The 23312-nt window shown below is 34.8% G+C and overlaps 1 protein-coding gene across 2 annotated transcripts in view; it reads left to right on the top strand.

The window, feature by feature from the left end:
• The window catches only part of COL4A5 (collagen type IV alpha 5 chain), a 214427-nt gene extending 191915 nt beyond the window's left edge, over positions 1-22512 (top strand). For both annotated transcript variants that reach the window (XM_081125613.1, XM_081125614.1), the window contains 10 exons: positions 5999-6132; positions 9775-9847; positions 9983-10054; positions 10816-10944; positions 11429-11527; positions 12953-13165; positions 18881-19058; positions 20883-20997; positions 21338-21510; positions 22365-22512. In XM_081125613.1, the coding sequence (XP_080981739.1) occupies positions 5999-6132; positions 9775-9847; positions 9983-10054; positions 10816-10944; positions 11429-11527; positions 12953-13165; positions 18881-19058; positions 20883-20997; positions 21338-21510; positions 22365-22446 (1268 nt within the window). In that variant the 3' untranslated portion in view covers positions 22447-22512. The remainder of the gene's footprint in view (positions 1-5998; positions 6133-9774; positions 9848-9982; positions 10055-10815; positions 10945-11428; positions 11528-12952; positions 13166-18880; positions 19059-20882; positions 20998-21337; positions 21511-22364) is intronic.
• The last annotated feature ends 800 nt before the right edge of the window (positions 22513-23312 follow it).

Raw genomic sequence — 23312 nt, 5'->3', positions numbered from 1 at the left:
GCCCTAATAGAATTCTTGCTAAAGGCAGACCAAGGACTTAGAAATTAAGGATAGTGGATCAGGAACTTGATCAGATATCAAGAGTAAGGGGACTCTCTCTAAATTGACACAGCAGAATTCTTGTTAAACTGGTTTCAGCAGACCACTGACAGGGCCCAAGGATGAGACCTAGTGGAGAAGAGGGCTCATAGAAGTGTAGTCAAGAAAAACGTCTTTGTTACATAGGAGAAAGCAGAGGTCCAAAGAGGTTAAGAAGTTTGCTTAAGGTCATATAGCTGGGAATCTTACTTAGGGCTCCCCTGTGCTCAGTAAAGTCTCTCTTCTATTAGTAACATGTTTCATCCTTCCACAAAGACAGTTGTATGGCATGATGCTTATGATATGATCTCTTATTTTAGTTATAAATATAAGTGATGAAACAAAGCTGCTCTGCCATTTTAGGAGATTCTTTGACATAGCAGACTGGGCCCTGCCTCCACTTTCTTTTTTTTTTCTAATTTTTTTCATTGCTGAGAGTATTACAGATATCCCCCATTTCTCCCCTTACCCCCTCCACTTTCTTGTTTTCTGTTAGCTCAAGATTTTCATCAACCCCTACTAACTGCTTTTTGTTTTATTTCTAAATGGATGTCATAAAAAATATTAAGATAAGTGCATGCTCTTTAAATATCACCAAGATAAAGAGGAGACTAGGGTATACTTTAAAGTAATTTTGAGTCCTCCCCTGTCTGACTTGCATAAAAATCAGCTGCCTTGATCACTTCCAGGCTTTACTATCAGCTACAAGAAGATTGCTTTCTTGTGAAGCACTAGACTATTTTCAAAGGAGGAAAAGAAAAGTAACCTCATTACTTTAAAACTGATTTGACAACTTATTTATCAGATGTACTTTAAATTACACAGTTATTGTAACCTGGTATTTGCAGTGTTCTCTTTGCAAGAGTTGAATAATGCAGCCTTAAATAAAGGCTGGATTTAAAATTTACCAATCAATTCATCAGCTTATCTTTACTTATTATAACTTATTACAGGACTTCAGGGGTTTTTTTGTGTGTTTTTTTTGTTTTTGTTTTTTTCATTTTGCTTTGTTTTTCAGTTAACCTTTGTTAGGTCATTGAGAAATAATGGATTGAGAGCCTCATGTGGAAAATTGATCTGGCATATAACTCATTAAAATGTTACCTTTTAGATATTAAAGTCTTAGAAGTTTTGCTATGATATGATCTGAAGTTTCCCTTGATACATACTCAGACCGAAATATAATATATTTCAATGATATATTTTTCTAAGAGGTTTTATTAATGGTTCTTCTATACTGAACACACGTATAAAATGTTTTTACTCAAGCTCTGAGTTATCTTAGGTAGGTATTGTAATTTATTTAACTAACTGTGTGGCCAGACTCTGCTCAAAGTGTTGTCTTGAGTCAGTTTGCTGTATGTGGCATAGAAACCATTTAAACAAATAAAATCTGGTTTTTAGCCTTCTGAATTTCAAATTATAAAATGCTTTAAAAGTTTTATCTCTAGGCAGTAATGGTGATGTTTTATATTTATATGACATGCTACCATTTATATCATATGATGTACTTTTACGGTAAGCTCCTAGAGGGCAGCATTCTGGCTAATCCTTGTGTTCCCTGTAGCACCTTGCACATGGCAGATATCAGGTCAATGTATTAAAAGTTGAACTTGATATCTTTAAAACAACTCTGCAAGGGAGGTTAGGGCAAACATCACTATTCCCATTATGTGGATGAGAAGACAAGCTTAGAGAAATTGAATTGCCCCAAATTCCATAATTTAAGTAGTAGAGCCAAGAATAAATCCTAGGTCTTCTAATTCCTAGGATTCAGTGCTTTAGCACAATTTATTCTCTGCATACCTCAGTGTTTATAAATCATAGCAAGATTTGTAAGAAAAGGAAATTGTGTTTATAGTCATTTAACATTAACCAAGAATTGTCCTATTTGTAGGCTTTTTATCTTTTTATTTAATGATCCTTCTTTTAATAGTTAATAGCTTGAGTTAATAGTGCATTGAATAATAATAAAGGAAATATGATATTTTCTGTGGCTTGGGGTGAGATATTGCATGCCAACATATTTAAAAGTACCCCTTCATTGATTATCATGTTTTTTGAAAATTCGACTATTTTCAAGTTCAATGGTGAACAAAAATATATTGGCTTTTTCTCTTTGAGTAACTTATAATAAGTAATAATGCAAAGAAGAAAGCCTGTTGATGAATTATGAAAAAATATCAGAATGTGGCTCATCGAATGATTTTCAAAAAGGACAAACACAAGTATAGCTGGTAATGGCCATTGTATACTAGTGTTTTAATCTCTCTATTTAGTCACCTATGATCTTTGTATTTTAGTCTAATAAGGCCTTTGAATTAATTATAGCCCCTTGGGGCAGTCTGAATATATCAAGAAATTTGCACCTTTTGTGTTTACTAAAGAATTGCAGAAACCAAAATAAACATTTATCCAAAATTATTCCTTTGGAATGAAAAGCTATCAGTGAAATGGTACTATTTTGCCAACTTTAATGTTTTGAGATGCTAACTTGCAGAAAGCCGCAGTAGAGTGTTAACATGCCCTCAGTAGAATTTTCCATTTTGGGGATTAATAAAAACTAGCAGCGTATTTCCTTGAATAAGCTCTATTTGAAAATGTATGGCTCTCTGTATTCCAGTATGGTTCTATTTGCATACTGAATAGGCTGTGGGAATAGGAAATGCTGGCAAAGAGGATTATTGTTTAACTTGTGCTATAATGTGAACCACTTCTAACTCATAATCTTATTTTGTACTGTGTGATGTCTGATACTGCTAACATCGATCTTTGGGCTTTGGTGAACTCTGATCTTCCCAGGTTTTCAAGGTTAGACTCTTCACTGGTGAATTCTTTTATTTTTATTTTTTTAATGCTTTGTATATATGATAAGAAAAAATCACTTTTTTGCTGTAATTCAAAAGTCCTTGAAGATTGCTGTTATCCTCAAATACTACCCACTCTGGTATTTAACATTTTAGTAAAGGTAATGTGACTTGTTTGAAATGACATTAGGTCTTTGTGGTTTCAATTATTTATATATAATAGGTAATCTATACATAAAAACATGTTGAATTTTAAGTGGAAATACACTTATTTTTATCTTTAAAACTGTGTTAAGATATTTTGTGAGGCATCTGGCCCATTTGTAATCTCTGCACATTGATTTTTATTTTCTTAAATTTTTGTTGCCTGAGATTGATCTGTGTTTTCATGACTATTTACAGTAATAGAAGAGGGTAACTTGATTACTGTTAAAAATAAAACTTATATGTTCCTTGTGTCATTAGCAAATCATTAAATTAAATTTGAGGGACTCTAGAATGGCAGGTCTGAATCAGTAGCAAATACATTTCCCAGTACTTACTTTTAATTGCAAAAAGAGCAGTGCCCATCATGTGTAGTTTTTTCAAATGATAACAATGTTCTGATTACTTTTCAGACTGAGGAAGAGGGTCATAAAAGATTCATTTTTTTTCCCTATCTTAATCTTACCCTGTCATTGTTAGGCTGATTTGAAAATAGTTTATTTTTCTCTTAATAAACTGATTTGCTACCTGATTTCTAGTCCAAATTATACATTATGGATGAAAATAACAATTTTGCTTAGAAAATCCTATCTAGGGAGTTTGGACTTAGTGGTGGTTTTTGTTCATTTGTCTGTCTGTTTAAATGCAAAGTACTCAAACCCTTTCTTTATGATTGGGAAGGAAATTTTTGGGTGTGTCTGTCTGATTTCCAGGCTAGGGTGACTATATGTTTTAAACTCTTTAAAGATAAAACAATTGCTGTATTGTTGTAGACCTGTTTCCTACCTCATATGCCAGATAGTATTATATTGTGAAATCACACAGAAATAGCTGAAAGATTAAAAATGGGCTTTTATTTTAAAGATATTATAGTAATAATAATAATTTAAAAAAACAAAACTCTTACCTAATTCTTACTCTGTACCAGGCACTGTGTTAAGTAATTTATACATATTATTTAATCCTTGGAACAACCTGATAAAGTAGGTTGTTCCAACTGTAAAGTAAAAATTTCCATTTTTTTAAATTAAATTTATTGAGGTGACATTGGTTAATAAGATTATATAGGTTTCAAGTGTACATTTCTATGATACATGATCTGGATATCGCATTGTGTGCCCACCACCCAAAGTCAAATCATCTTCCGTCACCATATATTTGACCCCCTTTACCCTTTACTACTCTCCCACCTCCTTCCCTCTGGGAATCACTATACTGTTGGCTATGTCTATAAGTTTCGGTTTTATATCCCACATATGCGTGAAATCATATGGTCCTTAGCTTTTTCTGACTGACTGACTTTGCTTAGCATAATATTTTCAAGGTCCATCCATAAAGAAGATGTGGTCCATATATACAAAAGAATTTCCATTTTTAAGAAAATTGCAGCCAAGGAGATTAATAAACTTGCTAAGGCCAAACAGCTAATGATTAAGGGAGCTGGATTCCAACCCAGCAGTTGAGCTCCAAAGTCCGGCATTTTTAATGTAGATGCCGTGCTGCCTTATTAGCATGTAGCCATTGATTCTGGGTCTTAAAAATATTGGAAAGGAGCTAAAGTCCAAATTTTATTTTCAATTTAAAAAATGGCCTTTTTTAAAAGATGGCAACTAGACTCTTGTTGTTTCTAATTCAGTAGTGTATATAGATGTTGAATTACAATGTTATACACCTGAAACTTATATAATATTATATACCAACTTTACCTCAATAAAAAGGATAACACTTTGTCCAAATGTAAGCATGAATTCAGTATTCTAAATTTGCATCCCTATGATATTTCCTATATATCTTCCTTTTTTGTGGAAACTAATGAATAATTAAGATTAATAGAGGAGAGAGACGTATAAGTGCTAATTATTGACTGTTCTTTAGTGTTTTATAATTATTTTCTTAAGGCAGGACTACTTAGTCTCAGTCTCAGCCATTGCTTCAGCACTCTGCAAGCAAGCAGCAGCTATTTCCCACCCAGGGACGGAAAATGTGGCCATTGATAATATCTCCTTGTTTGCTTAATGGACACATCTTTATTTAGAAAAGAAAGTTAAAACAAAGAAAAGAGCTTAGCAAAATTCCATTTTAAATTATTTTACTTATTTACAAGATATATGTAGCATTCTTTATTTTTCTTCAGAAACACTTAAAATTATAAATAATATGAAAACATTGTTAAAATAAATTGAATTGAAAAGTACTATATTGAATCAATTAGTTTCTGACACTTTAAAATATTCCCATGTATTAAGCATGTCACTAAAATGAAATTGAACAGTTTGCTTAAATAACTATTTTAATTGCATAGTAATTAAAGTAACTACTTACGAGTAAAGCAATTTGGTTTTAACCACATTGAGACAAGTAGCTTGAATCACTAATTGTCCTATGGCAGTAATTCAGAAAGTGTGGTCCAGAAGAACCAGCAGCTTTTTCTACAGGGCACTTGTTTTTGTACAGGGCACTTGCTAGAATGCAAAGTCTTGGGCCCCTCCCCAGCCTTAGTGAATCCAAAACTCTTGGGGTGGGCCCAGGAATCTAGTTTAACAAGACTTCTTGGAGATTCTGATGCATGTTCCAATTTGAGAACAGTGCCCTATGATGTCTGTTTCCTTTTACTTAAATCAAACAAGGATTACAGAAGCAATCTTTACTATAATGTTCTGAGTTCTTGCTTTAGATAACAGTGTACTGTATTTAATATATAATAAAATGCAAATTAAAACTGTCTGCAAACCAATGTTAATAATAAAAATATCCTGGCCCAATTTACATTAGAGAGTCAGCATAGGCCTATATGTTTTAATGTAATCTGAATTTTACTCTGCAAACTAATAGGATTTAAATAACTGATATTTTAAAAGCCTAATTTTTATGTTATTCTGACATGTGGTCTTTTGTTGTGCATTATCAAGGTCTCCCAGGTCCAGAAGGTCCCCGGGGTATCCCTGGAAATGGAGGTATTAAAGGAGAGAGGGGAAACCCAGGTCAACCTGGGCAACCTGGTTTGCCTGGTTTGAAAGGAGATCAAGGACCACCAGGAATCCAGGTAAGAAATAAGAGTAGATATTTGATGAGAAAGGGATGTGGGTGTTTGCAAGCAAAATGAGAATTCCAAGCTGCATTATTTTAATTAGCATTTACTGGTCAAGCCTCTATGTATGGTTCAGTGGTGAATTGCAAAGAAATAAAAAGGCAAGTTTCCTATCTTCTTCCAACAAAAGGGAACTTTGCCACCTAATAGATAAAGGGTTGTTCAAAAGATAATTTACCTGGAGTCTTTGGTATGTAAACTATTTAGATTTAAGAAACCTTCATTTCAATAAAATCAAATTTATGAAAGGAGACATATATATATCAGAGCATTGCATGTAGTGGAGTACACTCAGAGGGAGGTAATTATGATGAATTGGGATATTTTAGACTTTGAAATTAGATAGTATTAAGGTCAGATTTTAGTTCCAATGCATACTTCTGCTTTGTGTCTATGGGAAAGGCGGATAGATATTTTGGGTTTCTGTCCTTACCTGTAAAAAGAGAGTAATAGCATATTCCCACATCTATATTCACGTGCTTTCCATCTTGGTTTTAGTGACCCAGAAAGTCACTTACTCTTTTATGGATCCTCAAAGCTTCTTCAATTCATTCAGGAGGATTGTTGTTAGATTTGGAAGCCAACACAGTCTGGGCTCAGTCTTTTAATTATGAGGCTGCTTTATATAGCGGTGTGTGTGGGGGGGGAGCATCTGAAGAAGTGACTCTTAAAGCTTTCCAATAACTAACCTGTTTTTCTCATGACATCACTATTTTTCTGGACACCTACATTTAAAATTTTAGTTCTCTCTTTATTCATTCTCTATTCACTCCTTACCTCATTCATTTACCATGTACTTTTTAGTTCACATCATTATGCCTGATTCAAGAGTGCTTGATACTAATATTTTAGAAATCTAGTATTGTCAAGTTCTATTCATTTTCTTTTGTGAAAGTTAGTTCTTACATTTGTACTGTTTCTATTTTTTTAATTTGGAAATAATGTTAAATGTATAGAATGTAAGAATGGTGAAAAACCTCCCATATATCATTTACCCAGCTGAACCAATTGTTAATGTTTTTCTGTATGTATGTTATGTGTTGTATAATTATATATATATTTCTGAAACATTTCAGAATAAGTTGTATCTATCATGACCCTTTACCACTAAATACTTCAGTGCATAAAATTTCTAAGATTAAAGAATTTTTAATATAACCATAGTATAGTTATCAACTACAGGAAATTAAACATCATCACAATGCTTATATTTCTACATTACATATTCCAATTGTCAAGTGACCTAGTAATGCCCTTTATAGCATTTTACCCTTCAAAATAAGATCCAGACCAAATCATGCATTACATTTAACTTTCATATCTCTTTATTATCCCTTAATCTGAAACGATTTCTAAACCTGAAACAATTTCTATTTTCTTCTTTCCTGATCTTGACATTTTTGGAGAAATATAGCCCCTTCACATTTAAAAAATAGACTTTTTCTTCTTTTGTTTGCTGTTTCTTCAGGTTTTGCATCCCCAGCTGGAATACTACATGAGTGATTTTGTGTCCTTCTCAGATATGGAGGCTCAAGATGTTCATCTGCCCCTCATTGGTGATCTTAATTTTGATCACCTCATCAAGTTGTTATTGGGTTTCTCCACTATATGGTTACAATTTTCTTCCTTATAACTAATAATCAAAACAACAGGAAGGCACACATTAAGATCATGCAAGTACACTGCTCCTTATCAAAATCTCCCCTTAGATTTAATACCTGTTTATGATTTTTGCCTCAGCCAGTCAACAGTGCAATAGTGGCAAATAATGATTATCTAACCCTTAGGACTACCTACACATATAGCAGTTGGCCCTGCTATAAGAGAGACTTCGATTTCTTCAATTCGTTGTCTATTTATTATCAGTATGGACTCATAAATTCTTTTTTAATTATTATAATTTTTAAACCATCATTAGTTATTTTTATTTATTTTTAAAATGTATCTTTATTGTTGACAGTATTACAGATGTCCCCGTTTTTCCCCCATTGATACCCTCCACCCTGCATCTGCCCCCCTGGCCTTCTTCACTCTATTGTCTGTGTCTATGGGTCATGCATATAAACATATAGGTTCTTTGATTAATTCATCCCCACCCATTCCCCCAGCCCCTCCTTCCCCCTGAAATATGTCAGGCTGTTCCATGATTCTGTGTCTCTGGATCTATTTGTTCATTAGTTTATTTTGTTTTTTAGATTCCACATATGAGTGAGATCATGTGATACTTGTCTTTCTCTGATTGGCTTATTTTGCTTAGCATAATACTCTCCAGGTCCATCCGTTCTGTCCCAAAGGACAAGAGATCCCCTTTTCTCACAGCTGCCTAATATTCCATGATGTAAGTGTCCCACAGCTTTTTTATCCACTCATCTACTGATGGGCACTTGGGCTGTTTCCAGATCTTAGCTATTGTAAACTGTGCTGCTATGAACACAGGAGTGGATATATTCTTTCTGATTGGTGTTTCAGGCTTCTTAGGATATAGTCCTAGAAGTGGGATCACTGGGTCAAAAGGCAGTTCCATTTTTAATTTTTTGAGGAAACTCCAAATTGTTTTCCATAGTGGGTGCACCAGTCTGCATTCCCACCAGCAGTGTACCAGGGTTCCCCTTTCTCCACATCCTCGCCAACACTTGTCACTTGTTGATTTGTTGATGGCAGCCATTCTGACAGGTGTGAAGTGATACCTCATTGTCGTTTTAATTGGATCTCTCTGATGATTAGTGATGTTGAGTATTTTTTCATATGTCTCTTGGCCATCTGTATGTCTACTTTGAAGAAGTGTCTACTTAGGTCCTTTTTCCATTTTTTTAATTGGATTGTTTGTCTTCCTTTTGTTAAGTTCTGTGAGTTCCTTATATATTTTGGATATTAACCCCTTATCAGATGTATCATTACTTATTTTGATGATCAAATTGTCTAGGTTTGAGAACCCCTTCAAGCTGGATCCTGTGTCTTCCTGACATACATGCCCCTCTTGTTATTTTATTTTTACCGTTTTCTTACATTTTAGCATAACACAATGTTCCAAGCTTGCCCCTTTTTTACTTCTATGAATGATAGCTTTGTTGTCTCAACTTATTTTTCCTTTAGGTTCATTCTAAAGTTATTTTCAACTCTCTTTCTTCCCATAGTTTTCTAGGCCCTCAAACCCAATTAATTAATAGGCCCTATTATACTTTTTGCTAAGTCTTTCAAACGTTATCATTTTTGCTCATGTGATTCTAATCCAAGCACTTATCACCTCAGGGCTACACTAAAAAAATATTGTCTTTGCTAATGATAATAAAATAATAGCTATCATTTATTAAACACACACCACATACCAGGCAGTTTTCTAAGTGCTTAATATGAACTATCTCATTTAATCCTTACAGCAACTTCATAACATAGATATTATTTTCTTTATAAGTGAGAAAACTATGAATCAAAGACATTAATCAACTCAAGGTCACACAAGCTAATAAGAGGCAAAATTGGGATTTGAATTCTGGAAATTTAACTCTACAGCCAGTGCTATAAATCACTATGCAATACCACCCATATCCTCACTAACTTTCCGTTTTTTCTCTAAAATTAATGATTTTACTTATTCAGGGTAATCCTGGCCGGCCAGGTCTTAATGGAATGAAAGGAGATCCTGGTCTCCCTGGTGTTCCAGGATTTCCAGGTATTTGAAGGGATATTTTGAGTTTCCCCCTTTACATTAAACACATGTGGGACAAGACACCTATTTTATGACTTGGCTGGGTAAAGGCTGTGGTCCTGGTGCTTTGCCATGCAATTGTATGTACCTTCCTTGCAGGCATGAAAGGACCCAGTGGAGTGCCTGGTTCAGCTGGCCCTGAGGGGGATCCAGGACTTATTGGCCCTCCAGGTAAGACTTATTCTTATAGCTAGTTATACTTGAGACTTAAATACATTGAAGAATTTGAAAGTTTGTATTCCTTCTTTCAACCAAACTTTTGGAGTCTTAGACCCCAACAACTGAGGGGAAATAAGCAGAACTCTCCCTCTATTTACTAATCTCTCAAGCTCTCTATTTTATTAATATACTATTGAGAGCAGTCCTTTGTATGTTTAAGATAGATGCAGGACCAACAAGAATGCTTCACTTAGATTTTTTTATTGCCTCTTATACAAACTTTGTCATATTCATTTGAACAGATGACAAAAGCAAGTCACATAGGTATGTTTTAATATGGAAATAGTTTTATTTTTTGCTGAGAGACTTAATAGAGGTTTTCTTTAAACTGTGAAATAGAGCATCTGCTAAATTCCCCTACTGGTTCAGTGGGTCTCTTGACAAGTATAACAAACAAGAACTGTAAATGATGCTGGAATTAGAATAGAGTTGTCAGGAAATAGAATTGTCTTCCCCTGACACCAGTGTTCAGAGATTTGAAATGAATTACACTTTCTAGTAATGGAGTCACACTCCAAAACTTGAAAATAGGGACAATATGCCTAATTTTTCCATCGACCCTAAGAAAATTTTGTTTCTTCAGTCTTCTAGGTAGATAACGATAGCTTTCCCAAACAGGTTTCTGTTAAACATGGCAGTAGTCTTTTAAATTTTGGCATCCATTCCTTCTGACCTTTCTCTTCCCCACCTCTAAAGTGTGTTTTGACATTTAGGTCCCCCTGGATTACCTGGTCCTTCAGGACAGAGCATTATAATCAAAGGAGATCCTGGTCCACCAGGGGTCCCAGGCCAGCCTGGATTTAAAGGTCTACCAGGACTACCAGGACCTCAAGGATTGCCAGGTACCTTTGAAGATCATCTTTTTAAGCCTTTTCTATTTGAGAACATTTCCCTAATTCTCTTTTCAGTTGGCCATTTGACTCTATGCTTATAGCCAACTTTGGTTATAAGAAAATCTAGAAATTAATTTCAGTCTTTCTCTCTTATTGAGTGGCAGTCTTTCCATAAATAAAAGTTACCAGTCTGTAACGCCCCTACTTATGGTAGGATAGATAAAAAAATTTGTACTCCTATCTTGTTTTGAAGGCAAAGAGAACACAGCTATCATAGTATGGGAACCTCCACAGAGGCAAGTTGTTTAAAGCTAATTCTAAATCCTTGTCTGCTTCCTTTGTCCTGAGTTTGAGTTATTCTTTCATTTATCTGGATTAAAGATAAAACCAGATTATGAATTCAGTGACACCAATGACCTTCAGTCTCCTAAATCTGTCTGGATGTTGAAATATGGCACTTACATTTTGAAACCTTATTTCTTTTTCTCTATAGGTCCAATTGGCCCTCCAGGAGATCCTGGACGAAACGGACTCCCTGGCTTTGATGGTGCAGGAGGGCGCAAAGGAGATCCAGGTCTGCCAGGCCAGCCAGGTGGGACAAGTAAAATGCTGCTGATAATATCAGTCTTTAAGTCTTGGAGATGTCTGGGCACATGGCCTCCAATTGGAGCTGTGAGAGCCTCCACTTGAGAGAGTGCAACTAGCTTGTAAATCTGTTGCTGGAGAAGAGATACAAGATTTGCAACTATAAGAGAAGCATAGAAAGGTTGTTTTTATTTATGTGGTTAGAACTGGAAAACTCAGCTCTTTCTCAAAATGAGATTTCCAGGTACTTGCTATATTTACATCTTCTGACCATCTTGAAACTATTGTGAATCCTTCCACATTTGAAAATATCACAATAAAGTACAATTTCCATTATAGAATTCAGTAAGTATAATTGCAAAGATTAAGTGATACCCATAGAGCTTTGAGAGTCATAGTGTTTTCTCATACTAAGATGACAAATTGATGTGCATATTTTTGAGGTCATCCATTAATAGCTACTCCTGATAATATTGTAATGATATCTACTAGATTTCCAACCTGTACTCAGCCTACTTCCAAAAATAATTTTATTCAATTTGCAATAAAAATACACTAAAGATAGCTAAAGTAGAAATAAAATATTTACAAACTGAATAATTTTAATATGTTAGCAACTCTAGATAATATAACTCTAAATAATATAAACATAAAGAGTTTGTACAGTTAAAAATATTGAGGCAATAAGGCAGAGTGATGATATTTATGGCCTTCCTAGAACCAACACCCTGCCATTTCATTAACTGTATTTCTAGGGAAGAAATAAGTCAATGTCATCTTCATCACATGGACATTGCTGTGAAGTTTCCCCAAAATGAAAATCTATACACACATTGGCCAAAGGCCTCTATATAAAGAGATTTTTCAAAGGACCTCAAATCAAGATGCTAAATGGAGAAAGGGAACCAGTGGTAGATTGAAAATAGACATTTTTAAAAGCCTTCTTTAGAGTGCCCTGCCTATTCCCTAAACAAAAATGTATGCCTGAGAATAATTCCCCAGACAGATTCAAAGGAAAATGTTTTTCAGCACTGAAGCTGGCAGACTGATGACAACCACACCCTTCCTTTCTTATTGATGAATAAAACAGCAGGCTGAAATTTTGTCATGGAGTTTGGACTCCTTTAGAACAGCAAGAGACTAGTTAACATACAGACTTCCCAAATAAGCATCACTTCTTCCCATGTAATGTTACATTTACCCAGTACTTATTTAGTGCCTCATGTCATCAACCAATTCTAAAGATATATATAAAATCTTTGAGGGCAGGGACCATATTTTATCTCCAAACAAGTGATATTTGACAGTGCTATAGAAACTATAAATATTGACTAAATTAACTAATCAAATGAGGCCGTAATGTTTTGTGAACAGATATAATAGTGGAACAGAACTTACTTAATCTTATATACTGATGATTCCATGGAAATAGGTACCCGTGGTTTGGATGGTCCCCCTGGGCCAGATGGATTGCAAGGTCCCCCAGGTCCCCCTGGAACTTCCTCTATTGCCCATGGATTCCTCATCACACGTCACAGCCAGACAACAGATGCACCACAGTGCCCACAGGGAACTGCTCAGATTTATGAAGGCTTTTCTCTCCTGTATGTACAAGGGAATAAAAGAGCTCATGGTCAAGACTTGGGTAAGATAATTGGCATCTTATTTCTTACTATGTATTTTGTTTTTGTTTTGAAAATCCTGTTGTGTTCTAGAGTAGCCTTGAGCAAAGTACATCTCTCTGTTCTTTTGGGACTTCCAAATTGAAGACCATGTCAAGGGCAGCTGAATATATTCACTATGAATTTGAAATAAATAATATTTAATTTTAAACTTAAAGCATTAATTAGCCTAGTGGGAGGTACAATTCTTGACCCTTAAGCAAGGCATTTTGGAATGGTCCACATTTACTTTTGTTAGCTTAGTTGGTAAGGAAACAGATTTCCTGGGTTCTCTACAGTATAGCAACTTCTCAAGTGGATAATATTTATAACTAATGGGAGGTAGTTTCTCTTCTCTGACACTGGTCTTCATCAAGTTGAAAGATATGTTCTGAAGAGAATATTGGTTTTACATCAAAGAAAAAAGTAAGGTCATTGCTTAATTATCTTAGTTTATAGTTTCTAAAATAAGTGCCTTAGCTGTATAAAGTATAATCAGAGTAGTTTAAAGCTATATAAAGCACCATATTAACATCTAAAATCCACTTCATTTGTGTTCCCATGCATCTTCTCTATACCGGGGTGGATACTTTGGTTGATGGGAAGCAGCTGGACTGGATGACTCTCAAGTCTTCTAACAATTACCAAGATTTCTTTTTATGGAATTTTGACTTTAGATTTCAAGATCCCGTTTTTTTGATCTGAGGCTGCCTATTTTAGGGATCACTATCCTTTTGCCTCCATAAAGACATTTAAGAAAATATTTTGGGTACCCAGTTTCTGGAGTCTCTGTGTTGAGTGGCCTACTGAGGTCCCTTTACCTGTGCCATTCTGTGAAAACAGTTCTGTAGCAATAGAGACCTCCAGGAGTCTGCTCTGCTCACTCTGTTGCCTGGCCACACCTACCAAGCAGTTCTGGCCCACCAGAGTAAGCACATCCACTTACATGGAAGACAGTAGTCACAGGTCATTTTTTGAAGCCAAATAAAGTAGGAATTTGCCCAACAACTTTTCTTTTCCTCTTCTTTTTTTCTCTTTCTCTTCTCTTCCTCAACTTTTCTTTTTTCTTTTTTTCATTTTTCCTCTTCTACTTTTCCTTCCCTCTTTTGCTTTCTTTATGTAACATCTTCTTTTTCCAATTTTACAACCAACACATCTTCATTGTGAAAGTACTCTTATATTTTAGACAATTCCCTATATTCTTTTTCCCATAAAGTTATTTTCCTTTTAGTCCATTCTCTTTTCACTGTCAGAGTCTTGTATACTTCAAATATTTACCCTATTGATTCAGTAGGAACCACTGGAAATGTTTGAGCACCATGAAATTAAAAAATATAAGAGAAATGCAAAGAGAAAATGGGACCTGCTATCTAGTATATCACTCTAACTTGTAAAAATACATGCATTTGGTCAAACAAGGTCTATCATAATATGCATTGAGACTTGGAGGCTACAAACTGACCTGACTTGGAAGTGCCTCAGACATAGGAAGGCTCTGATAGGGCCCAATATCCCTAAGGTGATCCTGATTTCAGTGTCTCTGCTAGAGTTCACACAGGCATCAAATTGGAAATATCTTTATGGCTAAGCAAAGAATAGAGGCAGTTATAACTTTGATGTTAAAGATATAATCACTTGGTCAAATAAATACGTAGTCTGTACTGGATTATTGAAAGGTTACTTCCAAGCCCTGTCCCTAATAGGCAGTGATTGTCAGTTGTATTTTAAATTACTTTATATTTTAAAAGCACTTTTTAAATCAAATTTGATCTTCGCAATTATGATCAAGAAAGATATGGGACACATTGTGTGTTTTTTCCATTTTATACACAAAATGAGGTTAAGTGACTTATTCAAAGCCACACACTCAGAAACTGATGGAGATAGAAACTGAATACAATATCTGCCAATTTTGAATCCATTCATTTTTTAACCATTCCAATTTGTCATTCACTTTCACATGACCTTAAGTCAATCACCTCTCTCTGAGCCAGATATTTTTTGGAAAAAATTTAATTAGACAAAATAAATGATTTTCAACCTGAAGAACTTTTGAAAAGATTCCTAGATCCAATCCAAATTTGTTGCATAACAATTCCCAATGATTCTGACAATCCACTGGGTTTAAGAATTGTTGGTGTTTTATCAGTTATCTTCAGTTTGAGATAAGCATACCTCTTCGGATACATGAGGAATTACAAAGAGATATACAGACACAGTTTTAAAGGAATACGTTTTCAGACCCTCCACCTTTCATGTTTTTTCTCCTAAAGCTGAACTGCCTGTCTATATTCTTTGGATATGCACTCTCCCCTTTGTCTATCACTCATCTCCCACTTTATGAAAAAATCATACTATGACATATTGCCTTGAAGTGTGAAAGCCTTGGGAGACAAATTAAAAGGGACACTTCAAAGTAATAATTTTGTTAAAGTCTATACTAACTGAGGTTCTGTTATTCACTTCTAATTACTCTCATTAATAAATGCATTTTCAATAAAAGTTTACTTTTTATGTTTAGTAATTATGAAAATTTATAATATCTATATTTTTGATCACTTGTGAATTAATAATAACTGTAATGATAAAAATTAAAAATACAGTATTTGACATAAGTATTTGACATGTAAAGCCTTATGGTCACAGAAAATTAACTGCCATTTGAACCAGCAGTCCCACTTCTAGGAATATATCCTAAGAATCCAGAAACACCAATTAGAAAGAATATATGCACCCCTATGTTCATTGCAGTGTTATTTATAATAACTAAGATCTGGAAACAGCCCAAGTGCCCATAAGTAGATGAATGGATAAAAAAGCTATGGTACATTTATACCATGGAATGCTATGCAGCTGTGAAAAAGGAGGAACTCTTACCCTTTGAGAGAGCATGGAGGGAACTGGAGAGTATTATGCTAAGCAAAGTAAGCCAGTCAGAGAAAGACAAGTATCACATAATCTCACTCATATGTGGAATCTAATAAACAAAATAAATTGATGAACAAAATAGATCCAGAGACATAGAAGCATGGAACAGCCTGAGGAATCACAGAGGGGAGGCAGGAGACAGGAAGAGATTAACCAAAGAACTTATACTTACATGCATAACTCATGAATACAGACAATGACAATGGTAAAGGCCTGGGGTGGAGTAGGGACTGGGTGTAGGGGGGCAAAGGAGGAAAAAATGGGGGACATCTGTAATGCTGTAATATATATATATTTATAAAAGGTAAATATTTTATAAATATAAATATATTTATCAAAAACATAAACATTTATATTTATAAAAAAAATTTAAGTTATTGTAAACTTTTGTTTCAGAAGAATATGATAGAGTAATCAATAAAGGACTTTCAAAAGTAAAAAATACATTAAAATAAAGCTGTGTGAGAGAAGTGTAATGGAAGTATAATTTCTAAATGCAAAAGGAGCACTGAATAATTTCCAGTTGCTAAAAACAAGTTTATATACTTTTAAAAAAATTATCTTTATTGTTGAAAGTATTACAGATGTCCTTTTTTCTCCCCCACTCGCAGCCCCCTCCCCAGGCCTTCACCACACTATTGTCTGTGTACATGTGTTATGCATATATGCAAATAATGGAGTAAAGACAGTCTCTTCAATAAATGGTGTTGGGAAAACTGGACAGGTACATGCAAAAAAATGAAACTAGACCACTAACTTACACCATACACAAGAATAAACTCATAATGGATAAAAGACTTAAATGTAAGTCACGAAGCCATAAAAATCCTAGAAGAAACCATAGGCAGTAAAATCTCAGACATCTCTTGTAGCAATATGTTTGCTGATATATCTCCTAAGGCAAGGGAAATAAAGGAGAAAATAAACAAATGGAACTACATCAAAATAAAAGGCTTATCCACAGCAAAAGAAACCATCAACAAAATGAAAAAGGAGGCCACTGTATGGGAGAACAGATTTGCCAATGATACATCTGAATAAAAGGGTTAATATCCAAAACATATAAGGAACTCATACAAGTTAAGAAAAGGAAGACAAACAATCCAATTAAAAAACAGGCAAAGGACCTAGATATTTCTCCAAAGTGAATATACAGATGGCCAAGAAACATGAAAAAATGCTTAACGTCAGTAATCATCAGAGAGATGCAAATTAAAGGGACAGTGAGGTATCACCTCACACCTGTCAGAGTGGCTACCCTCTGCAAATCAACAAATGACAAGTGCTGGTGAGGATGTAGAGAAAAGGGCACCCTAGTACACTGATGGTGGGAATGCAGACTGTTGCAGCCACTATGGAAAACAGTGTGGAGTTTCCTCACAGAAAATTATATACTTTTAAAAATGTTTGTTGTTAGATTTCAAATTATCACATTGGATACGTTGAGTGATATAAAAACTTTTGTTTTTAAATACAAATATTCACAAAACACTAGAAATGATACCTGGCAATTTTGAAATATGGTTTGTATAAAGTCCCATTCTCTAGTATTAAAAAGTATAGAACGGTGGATTTGGAGCCAAGAGACAATAACAAATACCTTAATAACTTGAACAGTATCAACTTAAACTTCTCATGAAAATTTTAGGTATCAACTTAGAAATGTGTGAAGGGTACATCATTTTTCATGATTCTTTTGTAAGTAAGGAGGAAAAGAAAGGCTTGATCACTGATAGAGATAACCTCTATTGCCCCTATCGGCCCAGAAATTTAAAAGCTCTATATCTTTTATTTTTCACTCATATCCTTCCTTTATCTTTATCTCTTATTTATTTTTTCCTTTTTATTATTCACCTGAAAACTTCTCTGTGGTTGTTGTGCATATTGGTCAGCACTACAATTGTATCTAGCCTTACAGAGATTACAAAGCCACACAAGATACATATTCTAGATGGCTTTAGGAAGAGAGGGAAGCCTGGAGAGGAAATACTGGTATGATATTGTAAGGGCTTGATTTGTGCTCTTCACTCGTACACAATAAATCACCCAATATTCATAAGACAACAACAGTTTAAGAGCAGTGGTGGGGAACATATAATGAGCTACAACAGTAAATGTCTACATAAATTGTAAAATATATCCTGATTCTAGAAATGTTAAAATATAAGTAAATGTGCATCTTATAACTGAAGAATTAAAGTACAGGGGTTGGCAGAAGTAGGTTTACAGTTGTCATATAGAAAATAATACAATAATTAATAAATAATAAAAGAATAAACTGTATTTCATGTACTTACAACTGTAAATGCACTTTTTCCCACCTCTGTACATTTATTTTTATTTATTTTTTGCATTTTATTTTTATTGTTGAATTACAGATGTCCCCCATTTCCCACTCTACCTCCCTCCACCTATCTCCCACTCCTTCCCAGGCCCCCACCTGTCCATTGTCTGTGTCCATGGGCTGTTCACATATGCTTATAAATTCTTTGTTTAATTTCTTCCCACCCTCCTTTCTGCTTTCCCTCTGAGATTTGTCAGTCTGTTCCATGCTTCCATGTCTGTGGTCCTATCTTGTTTGTCAATCTATTCTGTTCCTTAGATTCCACATATGAGTGATATCATGTGGTACTTGTCTTTTATACCTCTGTATACTTATTATCTAAAAAATGTGGGCAAGGTTTTTTTGAAAGATTGTGTAACTGTTTTAGATGAAACTAAATTATCATCCTGATTAAGTTCTTCATCATTTTCTCCCCAATTCTTACTAGGGACAGCTGGCAGTTGCCTTCGTCGCTTCAGTACCATGCCTTTCATGTTCTGCAATATCAACAATGTTTGTAACTTTGCTTCAAGAAACGACTATTCTTATTGGCTCTCCACTCCAGAACCCATGCCAATGAACATGGAGCCCCTGAAGGGCCAGAGCATCCAGCCATTCATTAGTCGGTGAGACATTTTATAGCTTTACTTGTTTCAATCCCGTTAGTTTGGCTAGTCAGAAATGAGTCCAAAACTAATAACCTGATCATACTTTTCCCAGGTTAGGTAGAATAGAGGTGTCTTTATAATATTCAATTCAGTATTTAGTTTTATTTATATTTATGGTGATCTGTTTTGACCAAGTAATATACAAAGAGCTTACAGTCTAGTCATTAGGCAAATATACATAAATTAATCTAATATATGTCAGGCTTGAGCTAAGTGCTACAATGGATCTAATAAAAATATTATGAAAGCATAGGGAAAGGGATGTTTAATTCTAACTGGAGAAATCAGGGTGACTATATGGAAGAAATATATTTTGAACTGGTTAGTCCTTGAAGGATGGGATAGGTTTGAGACACAGAGAACATGGAAATAGGTAGTAGATTGATATATTTAGAATGTAGTTTGTAAAGGTTGCATAGGGAGAAGAGAGATTGGATAGTTAGCTTGGATCCAGATGGTAGCAGGTTTTCAGTGTGAGATTTTAGTTCGGGATTTATTTGGTATATAATGGGGAGCCTTGTAAAGCTTTTTACCTTCACTTCATGGAAGAATACAGAATCATTGGTGTGTAACATAAATTACAGAGGGGGTAGCCTTGAGGTAGAAAGATCAGTTAGATTGAAAATATTAATCCTGGTAAGAGTGGATGCAACTCTCAGTGGGGGACATGCATCACTTTAATAGAATAAGGGGATTTGGCAGTTGATTAGCTATGGGAAGGAGAAAGTGATAGCTGAAGTTTGGAGCATGGGTAACAAAGAGGAGGGTGGTACCATCAATAGAGATTTCCTAGAGTTTTGTCAGGTTAGAACTCTAGTTTAACTTGATCTCCTAGGCATATTAGATATTGCCATTTTCATTCTGTTCATAACCCAATTTATCTAGGAATCCAGGAACCATAAAGGATGAATCAATGTAAAGCCTAGTTTTTTCTACCTTTAATATAAAGGTTAAACCTAGTCCAGCCTTTCTTACTAGTACAGTCAGGTTGCCCTTTTTTAATACATTTGAATCCTTTAGGAATTTTTTTTTTTTTTTTTTTGGTGATCTTTATCTGTCCCAACTCTTGGGAGTAAAAGGTCCCCTAAAGGTATTCCCTGTTTTGTAGATAAACTTTCCCAAGTTGGTTCAGTATTTCAAAAGGTCCACTCATGTTTTTTATTAAGGGTTGGGTAGACTCAGCTGTATTAACTTTGTTGCTGTTTTACTTGTTTTTATAGATTTAAGCCACATTTCCAAGTGACTTGGTACCTGCCCATCATTCTGGATATGTAGTACTTATCCATATAGACCAAATGGTTAATAAATACCTTTGGACTAAAAATAATGGGTTGGAGTTGAGAAAGCATCTGTTTCTTATCTTTTTCTAGTTTACCACACATTGTTCTTACCACAATTTCAGCATTACTAAATGTCTACCTTTCATTTGGGCACTTTGACAGCAAGTAGTATGTGCAGTATGCTAAGCCAATCTCTTATAGCAATTATGGTATTGACTATAGCAAGTATGAATTTAAGGCAGAATGGAAAATGAAAATGCTATAGCAGTGATTCTTTAGTTTCTTTAAAAAAAGCTTGCAGTTTTATTTATAACTTTGTTATGTATATTAGGAGACGGGGCTTATGCAAAAGCAATTCTCAAAGTGCATTTTCTCTTCCTTTTCTGAGCATTGAAGACACCTTAATCAGCTTCTATTCCAAGATGTCTTTCAAAGAAGAGGGACTGATATTTCCCACATATTCAGTCTTTAGATTGTATTCCCTCTCCCTTTCCCTTACTAGATGTGCAGTGTGTGAAGCTCCAGCTGTGGTGATTGCAGTTCACAGTCAGACCATCCAGATTCCCCATTGTCCTCAGGGATGGGATTCTCTCTGGATTGGTTATTCCTTCATGATGGTAAGAAACATGCTTCCTTTTATTTGTTATGATAGTTGACTGTCCATCATATCAACATTTCTTCCCAATATGAGTAATCTCTGTCATTTGCATAGTAAGAGGCTTGATCTCAAATAGCTTCTGTCCAAGCACTTTGTTCCCTCTCACACATTTTCTAGAACATATGTTTATAATCTGATGTTGCTTTTGTTGAGTACCTTTGGTATGAATACTATTCTCTTACCTGTGGCTCTAGTTCCTTCACTGGATTTGAATTTTTGGCAAGTTCAGCACATATCTTTGAGTATCCACTAAGGTATGCACATGAGTGTTGTGGCACATTTTTCTTTGTCTTTTCTAGCACACAAGTGCTGGGGCAGAGGGCTCAGGTCAGGCCCTGGCCTCCCCTGGTTCCTGCTTGGAAGAGTTTCGTTCAGCTCCCTTCATTGAATGCCATGGGCGGGGTACCTGCAACTACTATGCCAATTCCTATAGCTTTTGGCTGGCAACTGTAGATGTGTCAGACATGTTCAGGTAAGGTGCTTATGGCTTTAGTTTAAGTTAGGTCCTTAGCTTCCTTCAGAGATGCTAGGGAAGAGAGAAACAACTCATGGATGGTTTATACCCAACAAATGTTAGAAATTTAGTGGATTGTGTGTCCTTTATTTTTGCTTGTTCTCCTCATATACCTGACTCAGATCAGATAAACAAATTTAGCTATTAGTAGGCATGTGTAGTTTGAGATGGCTTTGTAATAATTCTTCAATAACAGAACAGACAAAGCAAGGAAAAGTCATGTGACCTGCTCAATAACAAGTGAGCAGCTATTTAACTAGATTGAGGCCATCCCAGGAATTGAGGCTATAATGCATGTTCCCTCTGTCAGTCCAGTGAACTCTTTTCCCAGGATGTTTTGAAGCCTCTCATCCAAGCATTTAAATTAGGGAAACCACTTATAACACATGTACCTCAGGATACTTCAATCTATTGGATTTTTTTCAATTGAAATATATTTCATATGTTGTTTCTTTGGAATATTTTCTTATGTATTATCTTTATGCATTTATTATGTATTATATATTATCATTTATTCATCATCAGTAGCTCAGATCCCCCTGATTCTAGAACTATTAGAAAAATGTACAGGAGGGAAAGACAAATAGACAAAGATAATGGTGGTGTGGAGAAGAGTCACAAAAATGCCTACCGGTAATGGTTCTTAGGTCATACTAGTCACTGCACTTGATCATTTTGCTCAAAAGCTAACCATTCAGTCATCAGGAAAGCTTCTTAAATGCAAAAATAATGTTTGTGAGTGAATTTGAACCAATAATAAAATAGAAATACCAGAAAAGGCTAATCTGATTGTCTTGTTTCTTATTTCCCAGCAAACCTCAGTCAGAAACACTGAAAACAGGGGACTTGAGGACACGTATTAGCCGATGTCAAGTGTGCATGAAAAGGACATGATATTTTGAAGAATTTCTTGTGTGCTTTTAAATGTGAGATATATATATATATATATATATATATATATATATATATATATATATTTCCCAGGATGCAATGTCTCAGTCTCCCCAACTTTACCACTGCTGCCAACAATGGTGCTACTGTATATGACCAAGAAAGCATGCTGACTAGTAATCATGAAGATTCAGATGTACCTCAGCAATGTTCCAGAGCAAGGTCGCTATTATTTTTCTACAAAAAAAGTTAGGGTTTGAATTTACTTTTTGGGTCCAGAATGACTTTCTGTAAGGATTATAAGATGAAGATTATATATTTTCCCCAGTAACTAAAACAGTACATTAAAATTTTAATTAGGAGAATAATCTCACTGAGTAAAATAAAAGACTGTGGTTTGGGGGAAAAAATATTTTTCATGGTGCTACTAATCCTAATCTATCCCAAGTTTTTAATATAAATGTGTTAAGCTTATTTTGCTCTATAAGTAAAGAATGTATATATTGTGTAAACAGCCTTTTTGCTCACAATATTGAGTCATTTAGATGTGGCCTGACATGAGTCACTCTTTACAGAAAATGTAGGAAATCCTAGAGTACAGAGAACAGGATTTTATATCCATGTTTATCACAGTGAGAGAATTTATATTGCATGAAGTTACTACTGAGAGTAAATTTATTTTGAGTTTTATCCCATAAGTTCTTTTTTGACTTTTTAAAATATAGGTCATTTTAGCCACTTTAATCATAATTTTAAATATCTGTGTTGCACACCAAATTATAAATCTAATAGAGCAATTTCTCTTTTGCTATATTCTCCGAGACACTCAATACCAGATGTCCCCCCATTTTAATGTTTCTCACATCTTA

Source organism: Miniopterus schreibersii (genome assembly GCF_964146895.1).
Source record: "Miniopterus schreibersii genome assembly, chromosome: X".
NCBI lineage: Eukaryota > Metazoa > Chordata > Mammalia > Chiroptera > Miniopteridae > Miniopterus > Miniopterus schreibersii.
This window is presented reverse-complemented; position numbering and strand designations above follow the sequence as displayed.